We start from the raw sequence: 26,022 nt of genomic DNA on the forward strand, positions 1-26,022 counted from the left end.
GAGAGAGGGAGAGACAGGGAGAGAGAGAGAGAGAGAAGAGAGAGAGAGAGAGAGAGAGAGAGAGAGAGAGAGAGAGAGAGAGAGAGAGAGAGAGAGAGAGAGAGAGAGAGAGAGAGAGAGAGAGACAGAGAGCGAGAAAGAGAGAGAGAGAGAGAGAGAGAGAGAGGGAGATGAACTTGATGAAGCAAAGACAGAGCTAGGGAGTGTAGTGAATATCCCATGGCATCAGGCCTGGCCAGACACAGAGAGTAGGTGAATGTAGGGCCAGCAGAGGCCCCGGTCAATGGAGTCTTCCTACCGGAGGTGAATAGCAATCAGACAGAGAGACGAGATATTCACAACACACAGTGCTACCAAGGTTTACTTCCGTTATTATGTTTGGTTCTCTTTACTCGTCTATCCCATCCCTGCCTCCTCCATTATTCTGTCTCTTTTTCTCCCTCCTCTTCCTCCTTTTCCTTCTCTTCTTGTGTCAGACATGTGAGCTCAGAGCCAGCTCTGTCTGGGTAAAGAAGAAGGAAGGGAGGGAAGGAAGGGAGAGGGAAGGAGGGAGGGAGGGCAGGGTGAGGCAGTCTAGTCTGTTCTAGTCTGTCTGGTAGACATGGCTGGCTCTGATGAGAGAATCAGGTGCTGTGTCCTTCAGTGACATAATGAGACTGAAAAGTTCATCTCAGGCCCTGGACCTTACAAATACACTGGCTATCCTTTTTGCAGTTCTCCTACAAAAGGCTCAAGAAACACCCCGTCTAGGAGCTGAGAAATCGATTTTCCAGGGTTTTCTAGGGGGTAGAAATGTGTACCAAGAGGGGAGAAAATCTCCAGAGTATGTGTTTCTGATTTAGCATCTGATTCTGTGGCGCACACACGGAAGCCCGGTGACTACGTCTGGAGGATGACATATCATTTCATTTCTCCGGCAGCTTCTCATTCACCCAAAAAGTCGGAAAAAACCCCCCAAAACAGCAAGGCTAAACCTAATATGGATTCTCTGTCCCTGATGTGTACAGTGAGAAGAAGCCAGACTTTTACACGGCTTGTGGGCCTGGGTAATACTCTACTTTCGTTGCTGTATGGCTTGAGTCAGTCAGACGGGATCTCTCTGCTCAGCAGTGTGTGTCTGTGGATGAGTGAGCGTGGGTGGGTGGCAGACTAGAGGTGAAACACACAGAGAGAAAGAGAGAGTCAAAGAAAGGGAGATAGAGAGCAAGGTCTGAGGGTTACAGTCACAGAGAAAGAGAGAGAGAGAGACAAAGAGAATCACAGTAAAAAAAACTGAGAAAGAGAGAGAGAGAGACAGAAACAGAGAGTCGAAGAAGGAGAGGCAGAGAGACCAGGGCTAGGGGTTAAAGCCATGTAGCCCCCTAGCTAGTCACCGCACAGCACTTAATCCTAATAGCCATGGCATGTGCGCTGGTCACTTCTGATTCTGAGGGAACGGCAGCTCAGTCGACAATCTGGACGAGGGAAGGGGCAGTGCCGGTAACTGTACCGGCTGTACAGTAGCTGCTAACGGTATCTAGACATGGCTGCCCTTGGGAAGGACAGATGCTATCACTCCTCGCAGGGGAAAGACTGTTTAGAGTAGGAGGTGGGGTGAATGAGTGCAATAGTGGACAAGTCTGTTTGCTGAAAGGAAAATACCTAGTACATCAGAGAAGGTACAGTACAGTATACTGTATGGGAGGACTATATATTTTTCTCATGATTTCTTAACTTCTTTCTGCTCTCTGCCTGACCCTCAACAAGCACATCCCTCTTTCTCTCTCTCTCTCTCTCTCTCTCTCTCTCTCTCTCTCTCTCTCTCTCTCTCTCTGTCTCTCTCTCTCTCTCTCTCTCTTATCCCTCAGTCTCTCTTTCTCTTAATTTCTGTCTCCCCTTCTCTGCCATCCATCATTTTCTGAGGTCGGTACAATCTCTTCACTGGAAGGGTTTTAAACATATGTATTTTGGCCGCCCGAAAATCATTCATCAGGGCTAAATTGGAGCTGCTTTGATGGGGCTATGCAATATATTTCGAGACCATGATGATTTTTCGAGAGAGCAACCACTAATTATCTCCCAACCCCAAAACATTCCGTGCTGTAAAGCCCGTAAGAAGGTTTCTCACTCAAACGCTCTCTCTGTAGAAGCAAGGACGGGATCATCAAACAACCTCCACTGACACTGGTCCTCCTCTTCTCTTAAAAGTCCCTCGCCGGCCCAAAACGCATGAGTCATTTTGACCGATAAAAATGCAATCCCAGGGAATGCTTTGTAAATGATACAGTCGCCTCGAATAAAGGTTTTAAATCCAGGGCCCACTGAAACTGGAGCCTGGCCTGCTTGGTTTCTGCGGTGCATGTCAGTAATTCTTCCCCAATGGGGAGAAAGTGATATTTTGCTGCCGTGGGGGAATGCCCTCTGTCACCGCAAACCTCATCGTACCATCTCAACCCCTTTAATACGGGGAAGGAGGATTTTCCGAGGAAAGAGGGAAAGAGAGAGGAAAAGAGTGAGCTAGTGGGTGAGACAGAAGGAGAGAGAAATAAAGACAGTAAGAGAAAAAAAACATAGAGAGAGAGAGAGAGAGAGAGAGAGAGAGAGAGAGAGAGAGAGAGAGAGAGAGAGAGAGAGAGAGAGAGAGAGAGAGAGAGAGAGAATGAGAATAAAGAAAACAGAGATAGGACGATAGGAGCGTAGAGACAGACCAGCCAAGCCATGAGAAATCCCAGAGGACTCTGAGATATTAGCTACGATGAGATGACTGGAGCCAATGGGAGCAACTGGAGTCCACCCCCCCCTGCCCCCCCTCCCTTGCTCTCTGGGGGGCCAGAGGGCTTCTCCTGAAGAGTAACCTGAGACACAGCATGGTCTGGTAGTGGGGGGGGGGGGGGGGGCTTCGGTTGAGCAACACCTGGAGTATTGTTGTCTACCCCGAACACCCTCTGCAAATTCCCTTTCCCCCCCCTCTCTCTATCCCTGTCAAAAACGTAATCTATCACTCTCCAGTGGACCTGTCACTTTGTGTCAGGGTCAGTAGGTTCTTTTGTCGAGCCCACATGCAGGTCTTGCACTGTGTCTCCCACCGGCATGCACCAGAGATGCCTGGACTGAGCTCCCCTCTGTTAGTCAGCAGGAACACAAGGTGTCATTGCTGGGAAAAGCACCAGATCCTCCACCTCTCTCTTTCCCCATACATGGAGCTCCGCACGAGAGCGGGCGACCAACACAGCCATTCTAAACACATACCTCCCAGCCTGGAGGGTGTCCACCGATCTAATATTGACAAGCCATTAAACATGAACACGTTGCCTGACAGGACGAGACATAACTTAAACATGCTCACCACTAAAACATCACTAGCTACAGCATACGGTATCTCACACATACCCCACACAACGTCACCGCTATAAGGCGGTACTGTAACCGAAATAGGTCGCCGACTTACCTCACACATGTCTAAATCTTCAGCATCTCTCGAAGTCTGGCTAAAACCTATAAAACTACCCCAGTGCTCTCCAAGGGACGTTGGTTCCCACACCTGTGGTGACCCTGCACGAGTTGACTGAATATCTATCGTCCTCAGCAAACATAACAGGTATGTAGCCTTGGACAACGCCGCCCCCCCCCCCCCACACCCCCGCCCCTCCCACCCCTTCCTGTAAATAACATCCTTATCTCTGACGCCCTCCACCCCCCTCGCCCCACCCATCACAGCAAACACATTCTGGTCTGTTCTCCTCGGTGAGTTGACCATCAACCCACCCTACGGGAGATGGGTGTCTGTTCCTGAGGGGTTAAACTCACTCTGGTAGCTTTGAGGAAGAGCAGCAGGCATTCCTGAAGACTTAACCTACGGCCTTTGACCTATGTGGAGATAATGAGCGATAATGCACTTCCAAATTGTAGGTCCTCGACTTAAAACAAAAATGCGGACAGACAAAAGACATTCAGTCTTACCTCGAAACGTCAAGCATGAAAAGAAAGCCCTCCCACAATGCAGTAGGAGAAACACTCAAGTGATGGTAGGGCTGCAGGGAATGACATATACACACAGTCCCTGCAGCCTTAGTCAACCTAGCATCATCAACAGCACATTGGAGAGAGAGAAAGGCAGGAAGAGAGAGAGAGAGAGAGAGAGAGAGAGAGAGAGAGAGAGAGAGAGAGAGAGAGAGAGAGAGAGAGAGAGAGAGAGAGAGAGAGAGAGAGAGAGAGAGAGAGAGAGAGAGAGAGAGAAAGGGAGAGAGAGAGAGAGAAAGGGAGAGAGAGAGAGAGAGAAAGGGAGAGGGACTGAAATGAGGGAGTACGTGGATGAATCTTCATCTCTCCTCCACCCACTGTAGATTCCCGGCCCTGACAGGAGAGTGGGTGGTAGTGGGAGGTGGTCTCCTCCACCATGCTTGCCATCAATCTCAACCTCATGCATGATTTAAGTGAAGGTCCCCACCTGGACATGGAGGAGGAGGGTGTGGGTGTATGGGTGTGGGGGGAGGTAGGGGAATGGACAGGTTCTAGAAGGTTCCTAAGACCCCCCCAGATCACTCTCTGACAAGCCTGTAAATTTTTGCTGTGTACAAGGAGGCTGCTGGGTAGGGGGTGTCTGTAGGGAGTGGGGCTTATTTATTTCACCCTCTGCAAGATATACAAACAGCACAGGGACCTCCTGCCAACCTGCAGACTGGTTTGGGACCACCGTCGTCTGCAGAGGTCCCATTAAACACAAGAATTTTGTCGGAGAAACTTCAAAGCCCCCTTGAAACACCGACCCATGGAGGTGTCTGTGGAAAAGCTCGCTGGAAGTTCCACTGTATATGTACTGTACGTGTATATTAACATTGCCTTGACGTATTCAGAACATGTGTTGCTTGCTTGCTTGTGGAAAAAAAGAAAAGAAAACTCCAGCAATACATTTTATAGCCGAGTTCTGCTTCTCCAGCTGGTATCTGTGTCTGTGAGAGAGGATCAGTCTCTCGGGGGAGACGGGGGAGAGAGCGTGAGCCTGTCAGCTTGCGAGCAGGAGAAGACAATCAGGGAGGTGAACAAACAAGATCTCACGAGGGGTAAACAGCATTAGACAGCGTTGCAAGACGAATGAAGCTTGGGTGTAATTGTCAAAAGACGTTGCGAGCCAAAAGCAACAGCAGAATGTTGTTCTTTACGACGCAGATGAAACACGACTGAGATAGAGCAGGGTTCCTCTCATGTCAAGAGCAACAGCCAACACACTTGTTCTCTTTAACTGTGGAGTTCAGTTCGTTTTCATTATGCATGGGCTGTCAAGCAAACCATCATATCTCTAACACTAAAACTAACCCCTACCCCCATTCCTAGGCATTCATATTGCATCCACTTTTACTCTTCTATCAGTCACCTTGACTCTTCAACGGACCTACACAAATCCCCCGGGGCTCAGCCATTATCGCTTCATTAGGCCTTAATATAGGAGGTTATCTCGTTACAGCCAGTCCCGGCTAATTGAATACAGAGCCGGGTAGATACTGATCTGCTCAGTGTGTCAGTGGATTAGTAAGGCCTGTCACCACGGTAACAGGGGAGGCGGGGGGGGGGAGTCGGCTTCCTGTGGGTGCCGATAACGTCTAACGTCTTCGCAAGGCGTTCTTGTCTAACGACCCGAGGAGCATCCACACACTCAATATCCGGCAGATAAGGCAGTCTTCCTGGGGTGAGACAGCACCGCACATCCCAGACTCTCCTTTTAACCCGGAGGAAATGAGATCAGACGTGCACACACACACACTGCACACACACACGCACCAACAGCCATACATACACACATGTTAACTGACTTCACAGAACAGCTTTTTCTTAGTTGGCTTACATATCGCTGGAACCAACGTTAATTAAAAAAGGCCTTTGCATTTTGATTCTCAATAAGCCCCACTTTATCCCATCTTGCTTTCTATCTCTATCTATCTCTATCTTTCTCGTGTTGCTGCTTCCTTTTCCTCCTTCTTCATCTGTCTCTCTCCAAATCCAAACTTTGGAACAAAAGCTTCCCTGTCTCCACAGTGGTCATCTACAATTTGGCAGCATCAGAGTGCCAAAGACCTTGAAACGCCGGGAGTACGACTCCAGCCCAGCTCTTTCTCTCCTGCTGAAGCAGTCCTTGAGCTAAGCTCGCTGGTGAGACAGCCCTTCTCCAGCTCAGGCCCAGTCCTGTCCCACTGGACTGTCAGTTAACCAGAACATAACCACACTGTCAAGAGTTAGGAAACTCCTGGATCCGTGTCCATGTCATGTCCGTCTAAACCCAGGAGGACCGAGATATGCTGCTGAAAGACTCTTCCTCCTCCAACTCGACTTAACCCCAATCTTGGTCAATCCTCCATCAACTTGGCCTTTCCTTTCACATGACCCAGCATGTCCCCCGCTGCTAATTTCCAGAAACTTCTTCCTCCCCCTCCTACTCCTCACCGTCCACATCTTGGCATGCCTGGTGAGAACATGGCCCTAGGCATGCTGGGACATTATAGCACGCTGGGAACTCACACTGAGAGGAGAGTGGGCCTCATGGCTCTCCCCTGACCCCAGCTAAGAGTGCTGTGGTAGGACAACACAACAGGGCTGCCATCAGGACACCACAACCACAGTATAGCCACGAGGGGTTGTGGGAAATGATGGCTTTTCTGAGTTTTGATTTGTAGTTCTCAGATCACCACCAGCAGATTGTAATATATACACCAGCAATTTGAAAGTTATTAACATTTTCCACAATTTTTGTTGTAATTTCGTACAGATGTTTTTTGATGATGATTTGGTCATTGTTATCACGGGGGACCTGCAAGCAGCGTGAGTCCAAACAAACAAATGCTAATTTGTTATGGCAGTAGGGTTTTCAAAGTTAACATGTCTGTAACAACCGAAAATGATGACAGTCACGGTAGATTCTGACAGCTGTTTTTTATTCCCAATCAGCCGTCCCATTCTAAAACCGCCAGGTGCAGAGAAGGCTTAGCGACCACTCACAACCCCAGAACCACACGGGTCTGTCTGGCGCGGTGGAGCCCATAAACAACATGAAAAGGCACCTGGGCAGGACAGCAGGACCTGGAGCCGGTCCAAACAGGTGTCGTGGTGCTCCGACCCAGCGCCGGCACCCTGGTGGCAGGAGCGGATGGAGGGTTTATGGTTATTGTATTATCTCATCCCTCCGGGAGCTCATCTCCCTATCTGCTTCCACGCTATCTGCACCGCTCACCAGATAGTTCCCACCTCTCCCAGTGTTAGTCTGATTCAGGATCAAGGGCCGACTTCAAACACAGGGCGTTCAGATCGGTGGTAGCATGGGTGTGGGTGTGTGTGTGTGTGTGAGTGGAGGAGAGGGGCTACAGTGACACACATGGATGGGGTGTATTGTTCCAGGATAAGTGTGTGCAGGTGGCTAGAAGGAATCCAGCCCCTGTACTGGCGGTGACTTCAGAGAACAGACACAATCTGATGGAAAGATCAACAATGGCAAGTACCCGTGTGTAGCACGTTGTGCAAGCAAACTTAGAGAAACAGTAAACAATGGCACACACACACACACACACACACACACACACACACCCTCAACAGATAACTGCAAGTGCCCTAATTTCTATTGAGGGTGAAGGCCTGACTGCTGTTTTATCTAACAGTGAAGGCAAATCTTTCATTCAGGAACAGACAAACACACAATCTTGAATCTACAATCCCAGATGACTTGGGTACAGTACTGTAGCATCAAGGTGTCCCATAAACAGCAGTTGTACCAGCGACAGTGCAGGAGCTTGATTCTATAGATGTAGTGCTGTAACAGCACCAGGATAGGAAGCCAATCCACGAAACACACTCAGAGAATCAGAGAAGTGGACATGAACATCAAATAGTAGATGGTTAAATCTCAACACAAACTACCTGTGTAGTATTTTGTAGTCTTTGAAGTGAAACCGATCAAAATTCTAAAGCCGCAAAAGGTCGAAGCTACTTTACCGCCCCTTTTAACTGGCATATGTTATTACTTCACTTATAACCAATGCCAATTTGAGCCTGCCCCAGAACATAAGCACCTAATTTATTAGCAAGCAATGAAACCCGATACGTCCCACTCTTGCACGAAACACGGACTCAACTCAGCTCCTTCCCCCCACAGCAGGTCCCCTGAGTGAGGTGTCAGCCAGCCGTGAGCCAATCGAATCAGAGGAATTGAGCCTGAATAGGAAGCAGGGGTGCAGCGCTAACCCGTGGGCTCATGCTGAGCCTCGTCTGGGGCAGATGTCGGGAGTGGGGAGGACATGAAGGGCGGAGGAGTGCTGTCATCGCGGGCCACTTTCCTGTCCGTCCCACTGTGTCTGGCCTTGGGCTCGAGACTTCAAAGGACGGCCGCTATCGGGGGGGGGGGGGGGGGGGGGGGGGCTGAGGTAACTCTCCTGTCACACACACAGACAAATATCAAGGTGAACAAATACTGTACACACACACACACACACACACAAAAGTGCAGATATACACACACTGTGTGTAACAAAATGACACTGTGTGTCATTTCTATCAGCATGGGTTTTCACATGCTGATAGACACATCCGACACATCAGCATAAATGCAGAGGGGCCAATAGGTCTGCCCAGAAGCTGTGTCTGATTGATCTCACACAAGCAAAGTCAACAGTATTGTTTATGCACCCCATTATGGCATTCATCAAACAGCTAGCAGCAGCAAAGTACCAAATAATATGTTTCTTGGATATATTGCATCACTATGCAAATAATGCATTCATGGAGTCCCAATGGCAAAACAATGGAAGTGGTCAGAAGAGCAGAGAGAGAAGAAGAGATGGATGAGGGCTAAGGAAGACTAATGATGCACTGTGGAAGTAATCCGGAGGAAATCTCGAACACTAAAACAAAGAGGAAATGACTCCTGTATTGTGCGCGGGGTTTATTAAACCAGATGTGAGCGCTCAACCACCGTACGTCAGTGTTGTCGAGAGGGAAAATCGTGTTTTGACTTTATTGACAGTCATTTGTGAGGGGACAGTTGGTTACCATGGTCATTCTGGCAGAAGGAACGTTCTCAGACAAGCAGAGCTTTGCTTTCTGGCGAATATATTGTCATCTTGGAGACAGAACAGTCGGGCGCAAAGATCATTACTATGTTTCGCCTCACTCCTAATTAAACCAGTTTAATGCGGGCATCGTTTAAATGATCAAGGCTTCAATTAAGAAAAACAATAGGGCATAGCGCGGTTTGACAAAACTCCCCCTCACGCCACGGTCAATCGGATGAAGACTGCTAATGAACCTCAAACTCAGCTTTTGCAACTTTTGCTTTACTCGGCAGAGCCAAACAGTCGCTGTTGCGTGCATTTCTCCATTTCCCTCCCGTTGGAGGAGAGTGAGTACTTCATGCCTCGGTTCTTAATAAAAGGCCAGTCAAAAGGGCTTGGAAAGTGGATCGATCCAGTGAGAGATTTTCTACTTGGAAAGTTAATGAAAGTTAATGAATGTCATTTGACCCCATTAAAGAATACAATGAATGAACAGGAGACATTCAGTCCTTGACTTAACACAAGTACAACAATAAACGACAGATGTGGGTGCGGAACACTCAAAGGTTCAAGGTTAAGAATTAATTATCATCATCCCGGATGTGAAAGTGTCCGCAAACCTGCCTGCCAAACCTTAATTATGGTCCATTCTAAATCATTCCAAATACAACCTCATCCAGAACCAAATTCAACATGGGTCATGTGCTGTTTTGGTCTGTGTTCCATCCAGCCTAATAATGACATGCCTGGACTTGAGCACTGTTAGGAGTCAGGCTGCAGGGATCTGAGACATGCTACCAAACGGAGGTCAGAGAGTTGCTGTCCTGGACTCCAAACCCTCCCCCCTGAGCATCTATCATCCAGACAATCCTGACTGTGTCAGCGATAACCAGCTTGACAGCCTCCCCATTAGCCAGACCCAGACCGGGGACTGCAGCGTGATTGTTATTTACAGGTCTGTAAGCGCAGGGCCGATCCAAACACCGTGTGTCGGTACGGACAGAGAGAGGATGCTCTGCCAAGCCCAACAGTCTCAGGTTTCGCTGGATCCTTGAGTGCACGGCCTCTGTTGTCTCCTTCAGTTCCTCAAGCAAGCCAGACACTGACCTTCCTTGTCCCTACAACGACCTTCTGAAAGTTTCACTCCATGCTGAAGCCAACACCAGATAAAAACCTGTCACATTGCCAAAGAGGCATTGAAAACTACAACTCCCAACAGGAGCGGTTAGCATTAGCATGCAAGCTGGCCCAAAAGACAGCACTGCAGCAACTCTGGGGAGAGACAGACAGAGACAGATAAATCGTGTTTTCTTTGAGAGCAGCGACAGAGGCTGCAGCCGGTTGACCAGTGAGACGACCCAGTCGGGGCCCTCCTTACACATTCCGAGCACGGAGGAGAATCCCCGCTGTGGTGGTCGTGAGCCCAGGCCTTCACCTGACGTGTTCCTGGCGAGGCGCAGCTGAGTCAATAGCTGTCCGAGCCCCAGGCGCCCTGGCTCACACACAAGGACTAAGTGGCAGCCACAGGGGGTCCAGGACTAGCCGAGATGGTGTGAGAGAGAGAGAGAAGAAAGGTGTATTCACAGCTTAGATAGATTCGGTCGGAGAGAGTCCAAGTATCTGCCCCAATGCAAGGAAAATATGCGTGATAATATAAAAGACAAAAAGCGTTTTTGAAATATATTGGAATGACATGTCTCCACGAGAAGAAGTTAAATCAACATGGGCTTTTCCAGAGGTACCGCAAACCAATAAACCACATTTTTGAATAAACCCTTTTCTTGACTTTGTCGGTTTCTAACTACACAACCCCCTCTGATTTTTGACCTTGGTGACAGGCAGCATGACCCCAACATCAGGTCCACTATCAGCCTGCTCTCAGTGGGTAACCAGGTTTGCTTACCCTGACAGATGAGGGTAAGGACATGAACTTTGTCTCAACATCTGCTGCTGCCCGCCTGGTCTGCGTGTGGACCCAGGTCCGCTGTAACCATGGCTACCCCCCCCCCCCTCCACCGCTCACATGCCCCGCGTGTGTGTTTACGGAGACTCGCATGCACACGGCCCATGGTGAGACGTGAGCGTCGCGTGTTTGTGTGAGAAAGTAGGAAAAAAGACTGTGTAAACTGTGAGAGACTTTGAGAGAGCGCGTGCGAGAGAGAGAGTGAGAGAGAGGAAAGAGAGATGAAAGAGAGAGGAAAGAGAGAGGAAAGAGAGGAAAGAGAGAGGAAAGAGAGAGGAAAGAGAGAGGGAAGAGAGAGGAAAGAGAGAGGAAAGAGGAAAGAGAGAGGAAAGAGAGAGGGAAGAGAGAGGAAAGAGAGAGGAAAGAGAGAGGAAAGAGAGATGAAAGAGAGAGGGAAGAGAGAGGAAAGAGAGAGGAAAGAGAGAGGAAAGAGAGAGGAAAGAGAGAGGGAAGAGAGAGGAAAGAGGGAGATGAGGAGTTAGTGAGGGTTTGTGGTATGTGTTATTTGTACATCCCACTTTGACCCGACACTTTGATGAGAGACACACACGGGTGTAAAGGTCAGAAGGTAGAGGCTGGTCTAAGATAACATCTGTACTGTTTATATGTGGGATTCAAGGAGGGGGGACGCAGCAGTTGACCCAACTGTCAACAAATCAGATTCTCTAATTCTGGACTGTTAGTGTTCGGAGCTCAGGAGACCACCCTTGAGTTTTACTGCTCTGAGAGTTAGAGGTTCCAGACGTTTGTTTCGTAACCTGTGTGTGTGAGCCATGGATCAACATCTCTGAAACGGCTCACGGAAGCATCTTTCAAAACTCGAAATTCATCGGAAAAACCTTGGCTCTGGAAAATGTGAGTTTCCGTTGTGAATAGGCACTGAGAGGGTGATGTAGCTTAGAGCTTTGGTAGTTTGGGACTTCCATCGGAGGAGTGTGTGATTTTTTTGTTTGTTGCCAAGACCCGTGGAGGCAAATAGGGGGACTCAAAGACCTTGAGACCCTCGCTTTCCCCAGGTGCCTCACAAGCAGACCTGGACCTCCCGCAAAATCTGAGATAGTGACGAGACAGATTTGTTCAGGAATGCCAGAAGTCTGTTTCAGTCTTAGTGGTGGCCTTAGAGTGAGATACAGAGAGTCTGAGCATGTGTGTGTTCCGTAGTGTGAGAGTGTAGAGGTGGTTCATTTAGTCCTACAATCTTACATATGCTGTGAGTACCGCATGGAGGTTCAAAGTTTGTGGGAGAGTTTTGACTGGGAGCCAAAGGCATCAAATAGAGACTGTTCTATGTGCTTCAGTGGGAACATGGCTGTATTTATTATTACTGAAGAGAAGACATGGATAATCTGAGCGCAGAGCGGATATCGATACCCAAAACACATGTTTCCATTAAGTACTGTAATTAGCTTCTTTTGGTCATACTCTTTCAATGAACAAAGAAGGACTGGCTAGTAACGTCAGCCATGGCGAATACACCACTGGACTTGGCAGCATGTGCCAACCAGACATTAAGCTGGCATAACTCCTCATGTCAGTGACTGTCAACAAAAATGTGTTCAAATATTTAAACACATTTGACTAAATTATAGCCCTTCCTAACCTTTCAGAGAGCTATTGCTGTTAAAGCAGCCACCAGAGGCCTCGTTGAAAAGACCACAGATGTAATGCCTGTATTAGATACCTAGATGATTAACCCTCCTGCGTAATATGGTCCACCACACTACGTGAAACACAAACCCTCAAAGCTAGGTGCTCTTTCCAAGCCAAACATGCTTGTGCCCACTGATGGCCAACACTCAAGTCTAGTGCATTGGCAAAAAAATCAGGACAGACAGACATTGCCACTAAGTAAGAGGACTTGCTCTTTCAGCTCACGTTTATGTCTCAGTCTTGGGCTGGCTCTGGCTGTGGGGGAAAAGAAAGTCCTTTGGACTGACGGAATGCCTGACAGATTCGTTGGAAAAACAAACGGTTCCATCCAAGGTGTCCTTCCCCAGCGAAGGATAGGAGAGGGTTCCTGGTGTAGAGCAGGTTTCACCTGCAGGTTGTGGTACCAGTCAACAACCTCCCTCAGCGCACAGCAGCACTCCACCCTGACTGATCACTTTTGCCCCACCATTAAAATATCCGATTCATGTCCAGACTAAACTCAGTGTTTGTGAAAGCAATTCCTGAGCCGATCAAGTAGATGACAAGACTTTTGTGAAAAGTCAAGCACCTCGCAAACACAGCATATCTTTAATCAACCTATAAACAAATAAATTCCATGCTAGAGCACTTCTTTGGTGCTCTTCGAGGACCGCGTGGAAGAATGACGGCCTGCTTCGCAGCGGCGGTATCCTCAACCAATGAGTCAACGAGTTCACACACTCCGAGCAACCTGTTGAGTTTACAGAGTACCTGAACGCCCATGGAATACTGGGCTAACATTCCCCAGGCTGCGTTGTGTAACCCTCTTACCATTGTAAAAACCGGGGCGGTTTCAACGCCTGGTCGTTAAAACCGGCTAGCAGGACGGTGTTGGGCATGCCACGCTGTAAAAACTACCTGATGCTCGCCAAGAGGGAAACAGGAACCATCCCAAAATGGGGGTGAATAAAAGAGTAAACAACTAGGCTATTAAATGTAACAACCTTGCGATGCAGAGCCAAGCGCTACTTTAGAGAGTACAGAGCTGGGGAAAACAAGCTCACACACCCACGTGTGAACACACACACACAGGGTTGAGGCAAACTTACACACAAGCATATTTAGGTTTCACAAACACAAGCACACACACACATGTAAAAGCTAGTGAACTAAATTGTACTCCAGTACCATTCAGGGTTTTTTTTTACAAGGTATCAGACCTTAGTGCTGGGTGTAAACCTATTTCTGATGTTTATGTTAAAACACCTGTGTGAAGACAAGCTCGCTAAAAAAGCAGAGTGACTCCAACCTCTGTTCTTCTCATAAGACGTAGTAAGACACCAGCAATCACCTCACATGGGACTGAAAGAAATGTGAAACTGTAGAAGTCACAAGCCAGGAATGAAATGAAAGCTTCAAACCCTCAGAGATAAACACACACACACAAACACACACACGCATGCTTCCGCTTTCTCAATTGTTCAGTATCTGGATAAGCATTCGTCATTTGATATCACAGTCTTCGACTTCAGCTCTCCCACCTTTCCACGGCTCAGAGAACTGGTGAGCTTGTGAACTGTCCTTGTGGGACCAGGTTTAGTCGGACCCCCTGCTCTTTCGACACATCTGTGAAGCTGCTCGATGGGGGACTGAACCCAAACATCCTGTTTTACAGCTTCGTCAGCAAACAAGCTGACCCCTCTGGACTGGCCCGAGACCCGTTTGTCGTCTACAAGAGTGTGTTCTGTCCCTGACTGGAGAGGCTCAGCACACAGTGTTGAGTTTCTTCTGCTGGTTTATACAAACAGCTTCACATAAATAAGCTGACAGTTCCCTCCAAACAGTGTTAGGAAGAGTGTCAAGCTCTTACGCATGAGTGGAGGAGCATGCGTCTCATTGACTTCAACACTGTGCATGTTGACAACCGGGGGTGATGCTGGTGCTTTCACGGTTAGCTGATTCCAGCGATGGGCGTTATTAAAAACGACTTTAGGAGCAGTCAATGGATACACATTTCATCACTGGGAAAATAAATATTTTCCTTTTTTTGCCACCAAAATAAGATATGGATGAAACATGACTAAGTTGTATCTGTCTATCAGAAGCTAATGTAGTAGGACTGGCCATTCTGTCTTTCCCACACTCTCCCCCTCCTTTTCCCCCGTCCATCCAGCCCTCCATCTCTCTCCTGTGGTGGAGACTATTGTGTAACACGTATATCTACTTCCCCTCCAGTCTACGCCGGAGCCCGGAGGATCCCTATCCCCTCAGCACCGTAACTCAAGCCTCCTCCCTAAGACTAATGGCTCCTGTCAAGCACACGGAAATGAATATCAGCGAGTGCCTCTCCTGCCTACACGGAGGAAGGGGGCGACGTTCGACAGCACTGCTTCCAGAAAGCCAGAGGGCTCGCTTCCAGAACCTTCCCTCGCTTCTGTGTACTTCCCACTGGATGAAAAGCAGGGGCACGGCTAGGATCAAAGGTTGAAAAGGGAAGGGGGGGGAGTGAAAAAAAGAAAGAAAAGAAACTATAACTTATGCCCACACAAAACAATGTGGTTTTAATCATGTGTACTCTCTCTCTCTCCCGCCCTTTTGTATGTTAATTAAAATGTCTTGACTCCAGATTACACTGAGACAACATTAAGTTCCTTCGGTCAGCGTCCTGGGACAGTTACTGTACACAGCTTCTCTCCCGCCCCCGACATCCTCTGTCCTCGACTCCTCCCAATGCCCCCCCTCCCCCGCTTCTCATCCCTCCTCCTCTCCTCCCTCAGCTGTTCATTCTGGGAGGGGAAGATTGCCAGATGCAGCAGGATTTAGGTTTAAACCTGAATTAGGTGCCTGCATCTGCTTTCAATCCAGCGGCCGTTAAGATCTCCCATCCACATCTTCTTTGGATGAAGAGAGGCGCGGTGCGCCAGGCACCGTTAGCCCACTGGCCTCAAGCACTGCACCTCCCCACCCCCCCCACCCCCCCACTACCAGGTTTGCTCCCTATTCTGCAGCTTCTTCTCATACCAACACAGGAAGAGAGGTGGGTTTGAAAGTCAACTGTCAATCCTTTGATTTTTCTAGTCCCGGTGGAAAACCCTGTGAGCGTTTCAAAGGTGTCTCATTTTGCCTCAAAAGCGAACAGACACTAGCCTTTTGTCTCTTATCTCTCAGTCTGGATAGTATTGGCTGACAACAAGGAAGCAATACAAGGAAGGAGACACAGGAATGCATGTTCAATGGTGGATATTTCATGCCTTTACCAGAGTCTGGTCAGAGGAGATGCTAGGCCCTTGCACGTGCTGGCATACAAGTAAAGATGTGAGACAATGAGCCTCTTGTCTCTCCCACCCCACCCCCCCCCAGCCACACACACACACTGTCATAACACAGATAGTGAGGCACTCAAGGCCAAGATGGCCGCCAAGTCCTTCCAGATCATTTGCAGGTTATGAAAGAATACTTGTTTGCCTGTTTCACTGAGCTGAAAATGCTGAGAATGCTGCCCATCAAGTCTTCAGGTTTTAGAAGGCCGTGGGTAGAGCTCAGTGGTTAGAGCTCTGGATGACAGGGTGTGCTAAGGGTGTGCTAAACGAATACACAGAAATGAATACACATTGATGAACGTAGCTACACGTCAGTCTGAGCCGAGATTTCCAGTAGACGGGCCTCCTCCACCCCTTCTCTCTAGCTTAACATGTGAGGAGGAGCCGTTACACGATTGCACAGACCCTTACCAAGCCATACGAGGCTGGAGGTGCAACAATCCTAACGACAGGGCACGGAGAGGAACTAGTTCCTCGGCTGGAGCACAAAGCATCACACACAGCGCTCGTTTCCCGTGAGTTAGCACATGCAGCGACAGCCCTCGCCACTCAAGAAACTCACGTCTTGTTTCCCACAACAAGTGGGGCAGGGCTTTGGACGAAGGAAACAAATGAGAAGGACGACGAAAGAAAGAAAAAAAGACTCTAAAACGGTCTCACAAGACACATGATGTCCGGGGCAGTAAAAAATACACGCGCTTTCACGTGGGAGAAACAACGGCAGCAGCCAGTAAATAAAGCTGTTGCAGTGTGTCAGGAGACTGACCCCGTGAGAGAAGCAGAGGACAGAAGGGACCAGCGTGGTGGAGCATGCAGAGGAAGGAGAGAAGGAGAGAAGGAGGAAATTTGAATTCTCCTGCCGTCTCCTGGGAACGACGCTGAGGTCTCGTACTTCATGTTTAAGTCATTAATAGCAAAGTTAACACACTTTATGGGCAAACTTAACACTCTATAACGGCAGGGCGATTAAGGCCTCAGTGTCTAGGAGGAAATGGCTTGTAGAACAGGGAGGTGTGTGTTAGCACCATGGTGGAGACAGAGAGCCTACCTGCGAGGGGGGGGGGGGGGAGGGTTTAGGTGCTCTAAAGCAGGCTTGTTTTGAACAGGCTACTTCATTCTGATTGGCGAGAAGGGAAAAAAACAAATCAAAATCTAGATTTAAGGAGAGCATACATCCTCACTGAACGTGCACTGGTCAAAGTCCACTATCCTTTGACGATCCCGGTGAGCCACAGGATCCTGGTGCTGTATGGGTAGAGCAGTGACCCGGACTTGACCAGAACAGACCAGACTTGACCAGAACTGCACAGGGCTGCAGGAGGACGTTGTCTGAGGACGGGCCTTTCAGAGTGGTTTCCATTCTCCATGCCACTAAGCACCAGTGGGTCAGAGCCATTAGCCCTGGTGCTGTGAAACCAGAGATCTGATCTGTCACGGCTGCCCCAACACTGTCAGCTGCCGCTGCCTGTGAACTTGGCTTGGATGGACAAACATACACATCACACACACGGGCATGGCCAGTCAACCCCCCCGGATAAGAAAAACTCCCCCCCCACCCAGGGCAACATGCACTTTCACACTCCATTTAGTGTGACTGAAAGAGAATGTCGAGATCAAACAATCCCACAATGCACTTTACACACAGGCGGGAGGCTGGAGAGTCCCAGGGAATGAGAGGACCAGACCAGGGGGTGTTAGACCCAACACGACTGGGCTCCATCCAAACCCTCATGATTTTAGCAAATGAGACGATTCTTTCAAAGAAAAAAAAACAGATTTTACAAGGAATGGCCCTGGAGTCAATATATAGAATACGGGGAATGAGTAATGATTTCCATTTGACATTTGATTGGGTTTTTACACAAGCCCTGCACAAACATGATTCAGAAATGAGAAAACCAACATGAGTACATTGAAAGTAAAGGAAAATAATGAGTACATGGTGCCTGTGTGGGTTCTGATGATGACTCAAAATAACAACACAAAGCCCTGAATACAAAACGTGTGTGGCCTTTCAGCTAAATCCATCTATGAAAGCCATTAACAGGGGAGGATACTGCCATCAACTGAGCCCATGTTAATGATTTATTTTTATTTTTTTATATATTATTCTCCAAACAGACAGACATGGGTTGTCTCTCGTTTTGAGCTAAATGTCTGACAGCATCATCTTGTCAAAACCTCTACATAAGACCTGAGCCACCCAAGGGCTCTAAATATCCTCAATCACCAGAATCCTAACTCACAGCACCCTCTCATGTCTCTTCCACATTAGCGCTGTTAGCTGAACTAGCTGTCCAAGGGTCCTGCTGACTGCTAATGAAGACGCTTGCGGGGATTTTACAGATGTTCCTTCACAGACACTAAAGTCAAAGCCGTGGGAAAATGTGGAGAAAGAGGGAGGAGAAAGGGAGGCGGGAAAAAGGGAGGCTATGACTTGTGACGTTGTATTGCATTTTGTTGTGAGGCACTTTGTGATTTTTATCTGCGAGAGGTGCCATACAAATAAACATATTGACTTACTTACTGTGTGGTAGAAAGGTAATCAGTGGTGCCAAGGAGTATGTGTGTGTGTGGGTGAGGGTGTGGATTCTCTGTCAGTTTCATAAAACCACCTTTAGAGAATGACAAGGGAGAGAAGGTGAGAGAGGGGGAGAGTCGAACGAGAAGAAACGTGAAGGGAGGAGAGTGAGAGGGAAGACGGAGAGAGAGAGAAGAAAAAGGGTAAAGGTTGAAGGAAAATCCAAGTAAATGAGGGGAGGGGAGGGAGAGATTCCAGGAGGAACGGAGAGAAAGGGAGGTCTGAAAGAGAGTGATGGAATAAGTAGAAGAATGCCGGGAATTAGAAAGCATGACAGGACAGTGACGGGAGCTGGAGCGGAAAATGGGGAACACGGAGGATGAAAGAAGAGAGAGAAAAGAGGAAAGAGAAAGAAGAAAGGAAACAGGAGAGGGAAGAGAAGAGAAGTGTCCTTTATGAAAACATCTTGGACTGAAAGGTTCGGTGAAAGACGACTGAAGAGAGACAAATGGAGAAGATTTTTAACAGCTGTGAAAGACAAGGTGCCTTAAAAACCGAAGAGCTTTGTGCACACCTGCATGTGTGTGTGTGTGTGTGTGTCTACTGTATAGGTGTGTCACAGTAATGGTCCCCGTCTTTTTTGTGGTGCTGGAGAGCTGCTCTAACATCCTCCAACAGCCTTACCTTTGAACTAGCAATAGGCCTAGGGGGACTGTGTGTGGGTCTGCTGCGCTGGTCTGCCGCCTGGTGTGAGTGTGTTTGTGTGTATACTGCCACGTGCAAGACCTCGAGTAATCTGTGTGTTTGTCTGTGTGGGTGTCTGCGGCTGTAAGCGCATGTGTGAATGTGTGTGTGTGTGTGTGTGTGTGTGTGTGCCCTCTCATGCACGAGGCAGTGAGCCTACACCAATCCAGCACTCCACATCAGGCTGAGCCCTGCATCCAATCACCTCCGCCGCTTTGAGGTGGTGAGGACACACCAGGGGATCTGGGGGGAACATCTAAAGGCAGGAGGTCAAACCCAACCAGCGTGAATACTTGTCCCCTTTATGTAGTTTGGCACATCATCTAAGGCACTGCTGTGGGCGATCTCAGGTCGACAGAAGGCCACCACCATCCTAATGCAGCTGGCCGGACGACATCCTGCATCCGTTCGTGAGCAGGAAGTAAACAGGTTAGGTTGTGCAACGCCCTCTCTGTACTGTTTTCACTTGTCTGCTCTGGTTGGTTCACCAACATGTAAGCCTTGGGGTTGTTCACAGGCCCGGAGGTTGTCTGTTGACTGAGGGGGGAGTTGTGAACTCTCACCACTTGTTGAAGTCCAGATCACAAAGACTGCTGTGTCCCCATGCTGACTTCAAACGGGTCTAGATAAACTCCCCCTCTGCACTCAAGAGAATTGACCAATGTATTGACGCATCGTATATTCCTTCCTCCTCACCCCTGTTACGTGGACCTCCCACTCCTCTCCTCCTGCGGAGCTGCAGTTGGAGCGGGATCGACAGCCAGGAGGGGTTATTTTTAACCGGCGAGGCTGCTCTGTAAACAGCGGCCCTCTTGTGTGTTCTCCCTCCAAGCTTTAAACATCGGGGACGGTGAATAGGCTCCCTGAGTACCCTGTGTCCAGTAAAGACCTGACCAGGAACTTGGAGAGAGTGGAGGGGTGGAAGGAGGGAGGGAGATGAAAGTAAACAGAGAGAGAGAGAGAGTTGGAGACAGAGTTAAAGAGAGAAGAATAGACAGACAGGCCGACAGGCAGCGGGCCAATCAGACAGCCAGCCAGGTAGACAGCCAGATCAGACACCCACGATGAGGGAACTTCGATCTCCCTAGACTTGGGTCAGTGTGTCCAAGGCCTCCACTCCTCCTATCTCTACATCAGTCAACATTAGCAGAAAAACTGGTTGTGGATTTTTTACTGTGCCAAGCAAACACAATGGAGGAAGTGTGTGTGTGTGTGTGCATGAGTGTGAATACAGGGAAACTTACTGAGAGCTGAGAGAATGAGCTAAACTGTATGGTGACTGGATCTGTGCAAGCTTGTGGCCTCTGTGTTGGAGCAGGACTCCAGGCTGCATGGCAAAGGATCCACACCACAGCCCCCTATGGGAGAATCCCTCTCCTCCAGATATGGAGTCCAGCTCCTAGTCCACCGGACCACCCATGGCTGAGCACTTCTCTTCTCCTCCCTCCAATTCTACCTCTCACTAGTGCTGCCTGGAAGAGCTAGAAAAGAGCCCACAATCTTCCTCATACCTGTTTGTCTCTCTCTCTCTCTCTGTCTCTCTCTCTCTCTCTCTCTCTCTCTCCCTCTCGCTCTCTCTCTTTCACTCTCTTTCATTCTTTCTCTCCCTCTTGTCCTCATCCATTTACTCCTATTTGAGCCACTGGGATTGAGGCAAAAAGAAAGAAAGTGGCTGTATTTGTTTACATTCCCCACACACAAACGGCAAGCCCCGACATCGACCCCTACGGCATTTCACCTGACTCTCCACCCCCGTTCCCTGGCAACACACACACACACACACACACAGCAAACACATCGCACCAATTTATCAAACTCCTAGCTTCTCCTGACGTTAGGCGACATGGAACGCTCAAGGGAACAACAGGAAGTGAGAGGGCAGGTCAACAGGATGGTGCAGCAAGAGAGGGTGACGTACCATGGGCAGAGCTCCACACCTCAACGGACATTGATACACAAACCCACAAGTGGCCCACTAAAATAGCAGCTGCCAACACAAGGCAGCATGGAAACAGGCCTTGTTTACTTAATCACCTGATATGGGGAGGTTTGTATATCTAAAACACACAGACCTGCTGTCTCTGACTATTTTAAACTTCTTATGTATGGAGCTCTATTTTAGTCATTGCTCCAGTCCAGTCTCAGTCAAACTTGAACTATTCTAAGAACTCTGATAATATATCAAACCAAATTATGTTTACTTAGGGGTACACACACTAAAGGTAGAGAAGTACAATGATTTGATTTGCTTTTAACAAGGTCAAAGGAAGGTGTTGAAGTACATGTTCATAAAACGTGTGAACCGATCGTCAGTCACATGGTTGAAAGAGCTTTTCCCACACCTCTGATTGTTGGTCATCTGCCAAGACCGGGGCCATTAGATATCTACACCTGCCATCAGGTCTGTCTCTGTCAGCTCTGGGTGGTGACACCTCATTATGACCCTCCTGTCACCTCAAGTACTGTACCTCTTCATCCTACCGCACGAGGGTCAATGACTGACACAGTTGTCAGAGAAAGAGAGAGTGAGAGAGAGAGAGATATTATAAACTGGAAGAGAAATAGAAGAGGAAGAGAGAAAGAGAGAGAGTGTGAGATTGACAGATGAAAGAGGAGAAAGAGAGCAGAGGGAGGAAAAGGGAGACCGAGAGACAGACAGAATGGGATGGAGGGAGAGAGAGAGAGAAAGAGAGGGGATCTCAGGGGGCAGGAAAGACTCCCGACAGCTGTAGTTGTGGACGGATTAACTGAGGCGTCCCAGAAGAATGCAGGTGGTTGTGCAAGACCCTCTGAGGAAGGAGCCCCTCTGGTGATGACACATACATGGATGTTGAGTTCACGGGACAGAACACAGGATCATGCACCCTGACACACACACACACACACACTTACACTGAGACATGCACGCAAGCACATACACACACAGAGTCCAGTACAGGCACACACATATGCACATACACACATTCAAACACACTCACACACACACAAACACACTCCTATGAGGGACTGCTTTCACACCTCACTGTTTATGGCTGTTCTGCAGATATCCCAGTCTCGCTGCTCTCATCAAACGGATCTGACAGAAGTGCTTGGCAAAGGTACCCAGCTCCCTCTGACAGTGGTCAAACTGAAGAGACTGAACACATTCATTGAAGATGGTTCATAGAGACAGTTGTTTTTCTATTCTCTATTCTCAAACGGGCTGATCAGTTATTCCTCATGTTCCACCTTGGCTTAACAGGTGTCTCAACGTACAATGGTAGAACCTGTCAGGGGAGATCTTGTCTGTGTTGTCAGATTGCGTCTCATGTGGACAGAGCCTCAGTCCGTTGCAGGCACAGCAGCAGCCTGTGCTGGTGCCAGTAGAGGGTTAGTCAGAAGAGCTTCTGGCTTAGTGAGAAACAACAGGAGAAGGTTCCTCCGTACACACTAAACTCACACGCACTAAACACACACACACACATACATACAGACCTCTTCGTTCACCAGGACCAAACAAGTCCACACAGGCGGGTGCTGTATGGATGGAACACACACGCGTTAAACAAGCACGCACCTATGCACACAAACACACACACACCAACGCATGCATGCAGAAAGGCAAGCGCACACGTACCCACACCTTTTCTGTGATGCTTCCTCCAACCACCCCACACAGAACAGACCCTGTCACTCAGAAGAAGAACCAATGACAGCCGAGCCCCCCCCCCCCCCCCCCCCACTTCCCCGCTCAGAGCACAGATCTGGTCTCCTGACTGCTGGTGCAGATCACCATCAGACAGACTCATTAGGCCTGTAACCTCCCTACCCTCTTACCCACCAGTATTCCTCCCAAACGGACAGGCCAGGGCAGATAGAGGCTGGGGGAGGTAGAGGCTGGGCTAGGAAAAAGGCTGGGGCAGATAGAGGCAGGGGCAGGGAGAGGCTGGGGCAGGTAGAGAGGCTGACAAGTAAAGGCATGGTCAATGTTGCCGGAAAGTTCCCTCCCAATCTCCATACAGAACTACCAATTACAATATAGAAAACCATGCCTGTAAGGTTCACCTCTGTACTTAAACGGAACTTTTAGACACCGTCAGTCCACACACACCTCGCGAGCTGAGCAGCGTTTAGATAGATGAGTGGATCTCCTTCCAGCTTCTGAAGCTGCTTCTCCTGCCCTATCCGTATTAAAAAGGCTTCAGCAAGATCTCACCAACAGACTGACACACACAGAACACCCTAAGCACTTTCCCATACTAAACGCAGCCCGTGCCAAATTCCGTCTTATTCGGGGGAGTGTTTCAGAATGTTTCGCCGTTTGGAAATTGGACCGGCGTCAGTGCGGAGAAAAAAGGCGGGGCGCTTTTTTTTCTTTCTCTCTGTGGAGGATTTTTCAAACCTCTCTCCCGCCAAATAGTTCCCCTCGTGCAGCCCCAGAACTGTCAAAACACAACACAGGCTTTCCTGTTTAGCAGCCACCCTTTTCCCGCGTGCGTCCTCCGTGCCCTGCCGAGGCTTCCGGAAGAGTCTCTGACTCCTTTCTTATTGAGGCCTGGGAAGCTAACGTGACACGGGGGCTGCTTTTCTTGTAACCTGCCGGAAATATGTGAGAACTTGAAAGCGCAGAGGGACACGGGGGCAGAGGTGGGCTGGGGGGGATGGGGGGGGGGGGCAGCCTCTGAACTCCCCCCAGCGTGTCCGTGACTAAGGGCACAGTGCCTGCGGGGGAAGTGTGTTTTATCATTAACCTGCTGCTGAACAGGACTCTTCTCTTCCCTCTTAAGCTCCTCAGAAATGTGCATGTGTGTGTGTGTGTGTGTGTGTAAGATCATAGGGGATGCAGAGGGTTTGCATTCAGCTCCAGTCATCCTCACTCAGGTAGCAGCCATTGATATGCATTGATTTCCTGTCCCCATAGAACACCCCGGCACGGTTCACTCAGTAGATAAGAAATGTAATAGAAAACTATGAGGCTCACATTTGAATGTCAGCAACAAACACACACTCACACACACACAAACACACACACACTGACATACACACATGCAGGCTCACATGCACTGATACTGTGAGAGGTCCCCCCTTCATATACACACAGACACACACACACACGGTCGAGTAAGACCTGAGTCGGCTAAGTGCTGTCTGACACAACGCCGCAGTATGAAGCAATATATGCTGACTAAAACGCATGAATTTGCCTGCGACAGAGTATTCATTCTTTGCTTCCTCTCCTCTGCAGTGCATGAACAAACACAAACTGTGCCAGCACTCTGACATCCACGGCTGAGAGCACCTGCCCGCTGCCGAGACACACACCGACTTCTAGAATTCTGAAGAACTCATCTATATCAACACAGAGAGAGGGAGAGGGGGAGGGGGAGGAGTGGGTGAACAGAGAAAGGGATAGAGAGGGAAAGAGGGAAGGGCAAGAGAGAGAAGGAAAGAGAAGTGGAAAAAGAGAGAGATGGAAAGAGAGGGGGACAGGGAGAAAGAGGGACAGAGAGAGGGACAGAGAGAGGGAGAGAGAGGGAGAAAGAGGGAGAGAGAGAGGGAGAGAGAGAGGGGGAGAGAGGGAGAAAGAGAGAGAGAGACAGAGAGAGAGGGAGAGAGAGACAGAGAGAGAGAGAGAGAGAGAGACAGAGAGAGACAGAGAGAGAGGGAGAGAGAGACAGAGAGAGAGAGAGAGAGAGAGAGAGACAGAGAGAGACAGAGAGAGACAGAGAGAGCAGTCAAAGCTGAACCCAACAAGGCTGCCTCTGTCTAAGAGGTCAGAAGTTGGGACAGCCAGTCCAGCCACCTGTAGATCCTGTTAGTGTATCGAGAAACGGCAGAGCAGACACACACACGCACAATGATACACACACAGTGAATCACTGATGCATCCACACACACACACACACACACAGCAAAGCAGCCTATCTGGACAGCGAGAGAGCCACCCTGGCGGGGACAGCCGGACCATGTTCACACTGACCTTGCAGATCTTACTCTCCTCTGTCTCCTTGCTCCTGGCCTGGAGGCTTCTCCTGTCCTGGTACTCGGACTTGAGTGACAGTTGACAGGACATCGCTGGAGGCTCGGAGCCCCTCAGCTCCTGGGTCCTAGACATGTAGCCCTGCGTGGCAGTGCCTCTGCCTGGGTTAGGGATGGGGAGAGCAGTGTGGACGGGCTTGGAGCCCCCCGAGGGTTGTCTGAGCTTGGAGGCTACCCCTACCACCGGCATGGTATGTCCCAGTCAGATAGGAGGTGGGTGGTGAGACAGTTCCAAACTGACAGGAGGAATGGGGGGGGTTGATCAAAAACACAGCAGCGAGAGGACTCCTTTCTTTCAGTTCCCCACACGAAATAGAGAGAGAGAGAAAGACAGGGAGAGAGGAGCTGGAGTCCGGCGCGTCCTCTCCTGACGTCTGGCAGGGGAAACGAGAGGAGGAGAAGAAGGAGGGTAAAAAGAAAGAAGATAGGGAGATAGGGGCTGTCTCTCAGGGAGAAGTCCTGCGAGGGAGAGCTGCCGCAGTCATTCTGTAGTCTACATGACGGACTCACAGAAACTGGGAAGGCTTCTCCGCCAATCGCTGTCCCTCCTCCTTCTTCTCCTCCCACCGTCACCACTCCTCCCTCCTCTCTCTCTCTCTCGCGCTCTCTCTCGCTCTCTCTCGCTCTCTCTCGCTCTCCCTCCTTCCCCTGCTCTGTCAGAGCCACACTACCAAACCAAAACAGTTCTCAGGGGCGTGAACTCTGGAAGGTAACCGCCACTCGGAGAGCTGTGATTACAGAAACCTGGCTAAGTGTGTGTGTGTGTCCCTCTCTCTCTCTCTCTCTTCCTCTGTCTGAGGTGCATTCCACAGCAGCACG

General features: G+C 49.2%; 1 protein-coding gene across 1 annotated transcript in view; it reads right to left on the bottom strand.

Moving 5' to 3' along the window:
- Positions 1 to 25,672, bottom strand: part of nav3 (neuron navigator 3) — a 129,514-nt gene extending 103,842 nt beyond the window's left edge. Inside the window, exon 1 of the mRNA XM_084701270.1 lies at positions 25,145 to 25,672. Within this exon, the coding sequence (XP_084557396.1) occupies positions 25,145 to 25,393 (249 nt within the window). The 5' untranslated portion in view covers positions 25,394 to 25,672. The remainder of the gene's footprint in view (positions 1 to 25,144) is intronic.
- Positions 25,673 to 26,022: the final 350 nt, after the last annotated feature.

The sequence above is a fragment of the Hypomesus nipponensis genome, chromosome 7 (genome assembly GCF_054491055.1).
Source record: "Hypomesus nipponensis isolate SF chromosome 7, ASM5449105v1, whole genome shotgun sequence".
Classification (NCBI taxonomy): domain Eukaryota; kingdom Metazoa; phylum Chordata; class Actinopteri; order Osmeriformes; family Osmeridae; genus Hypomesus; species Hypomesus nipponensis.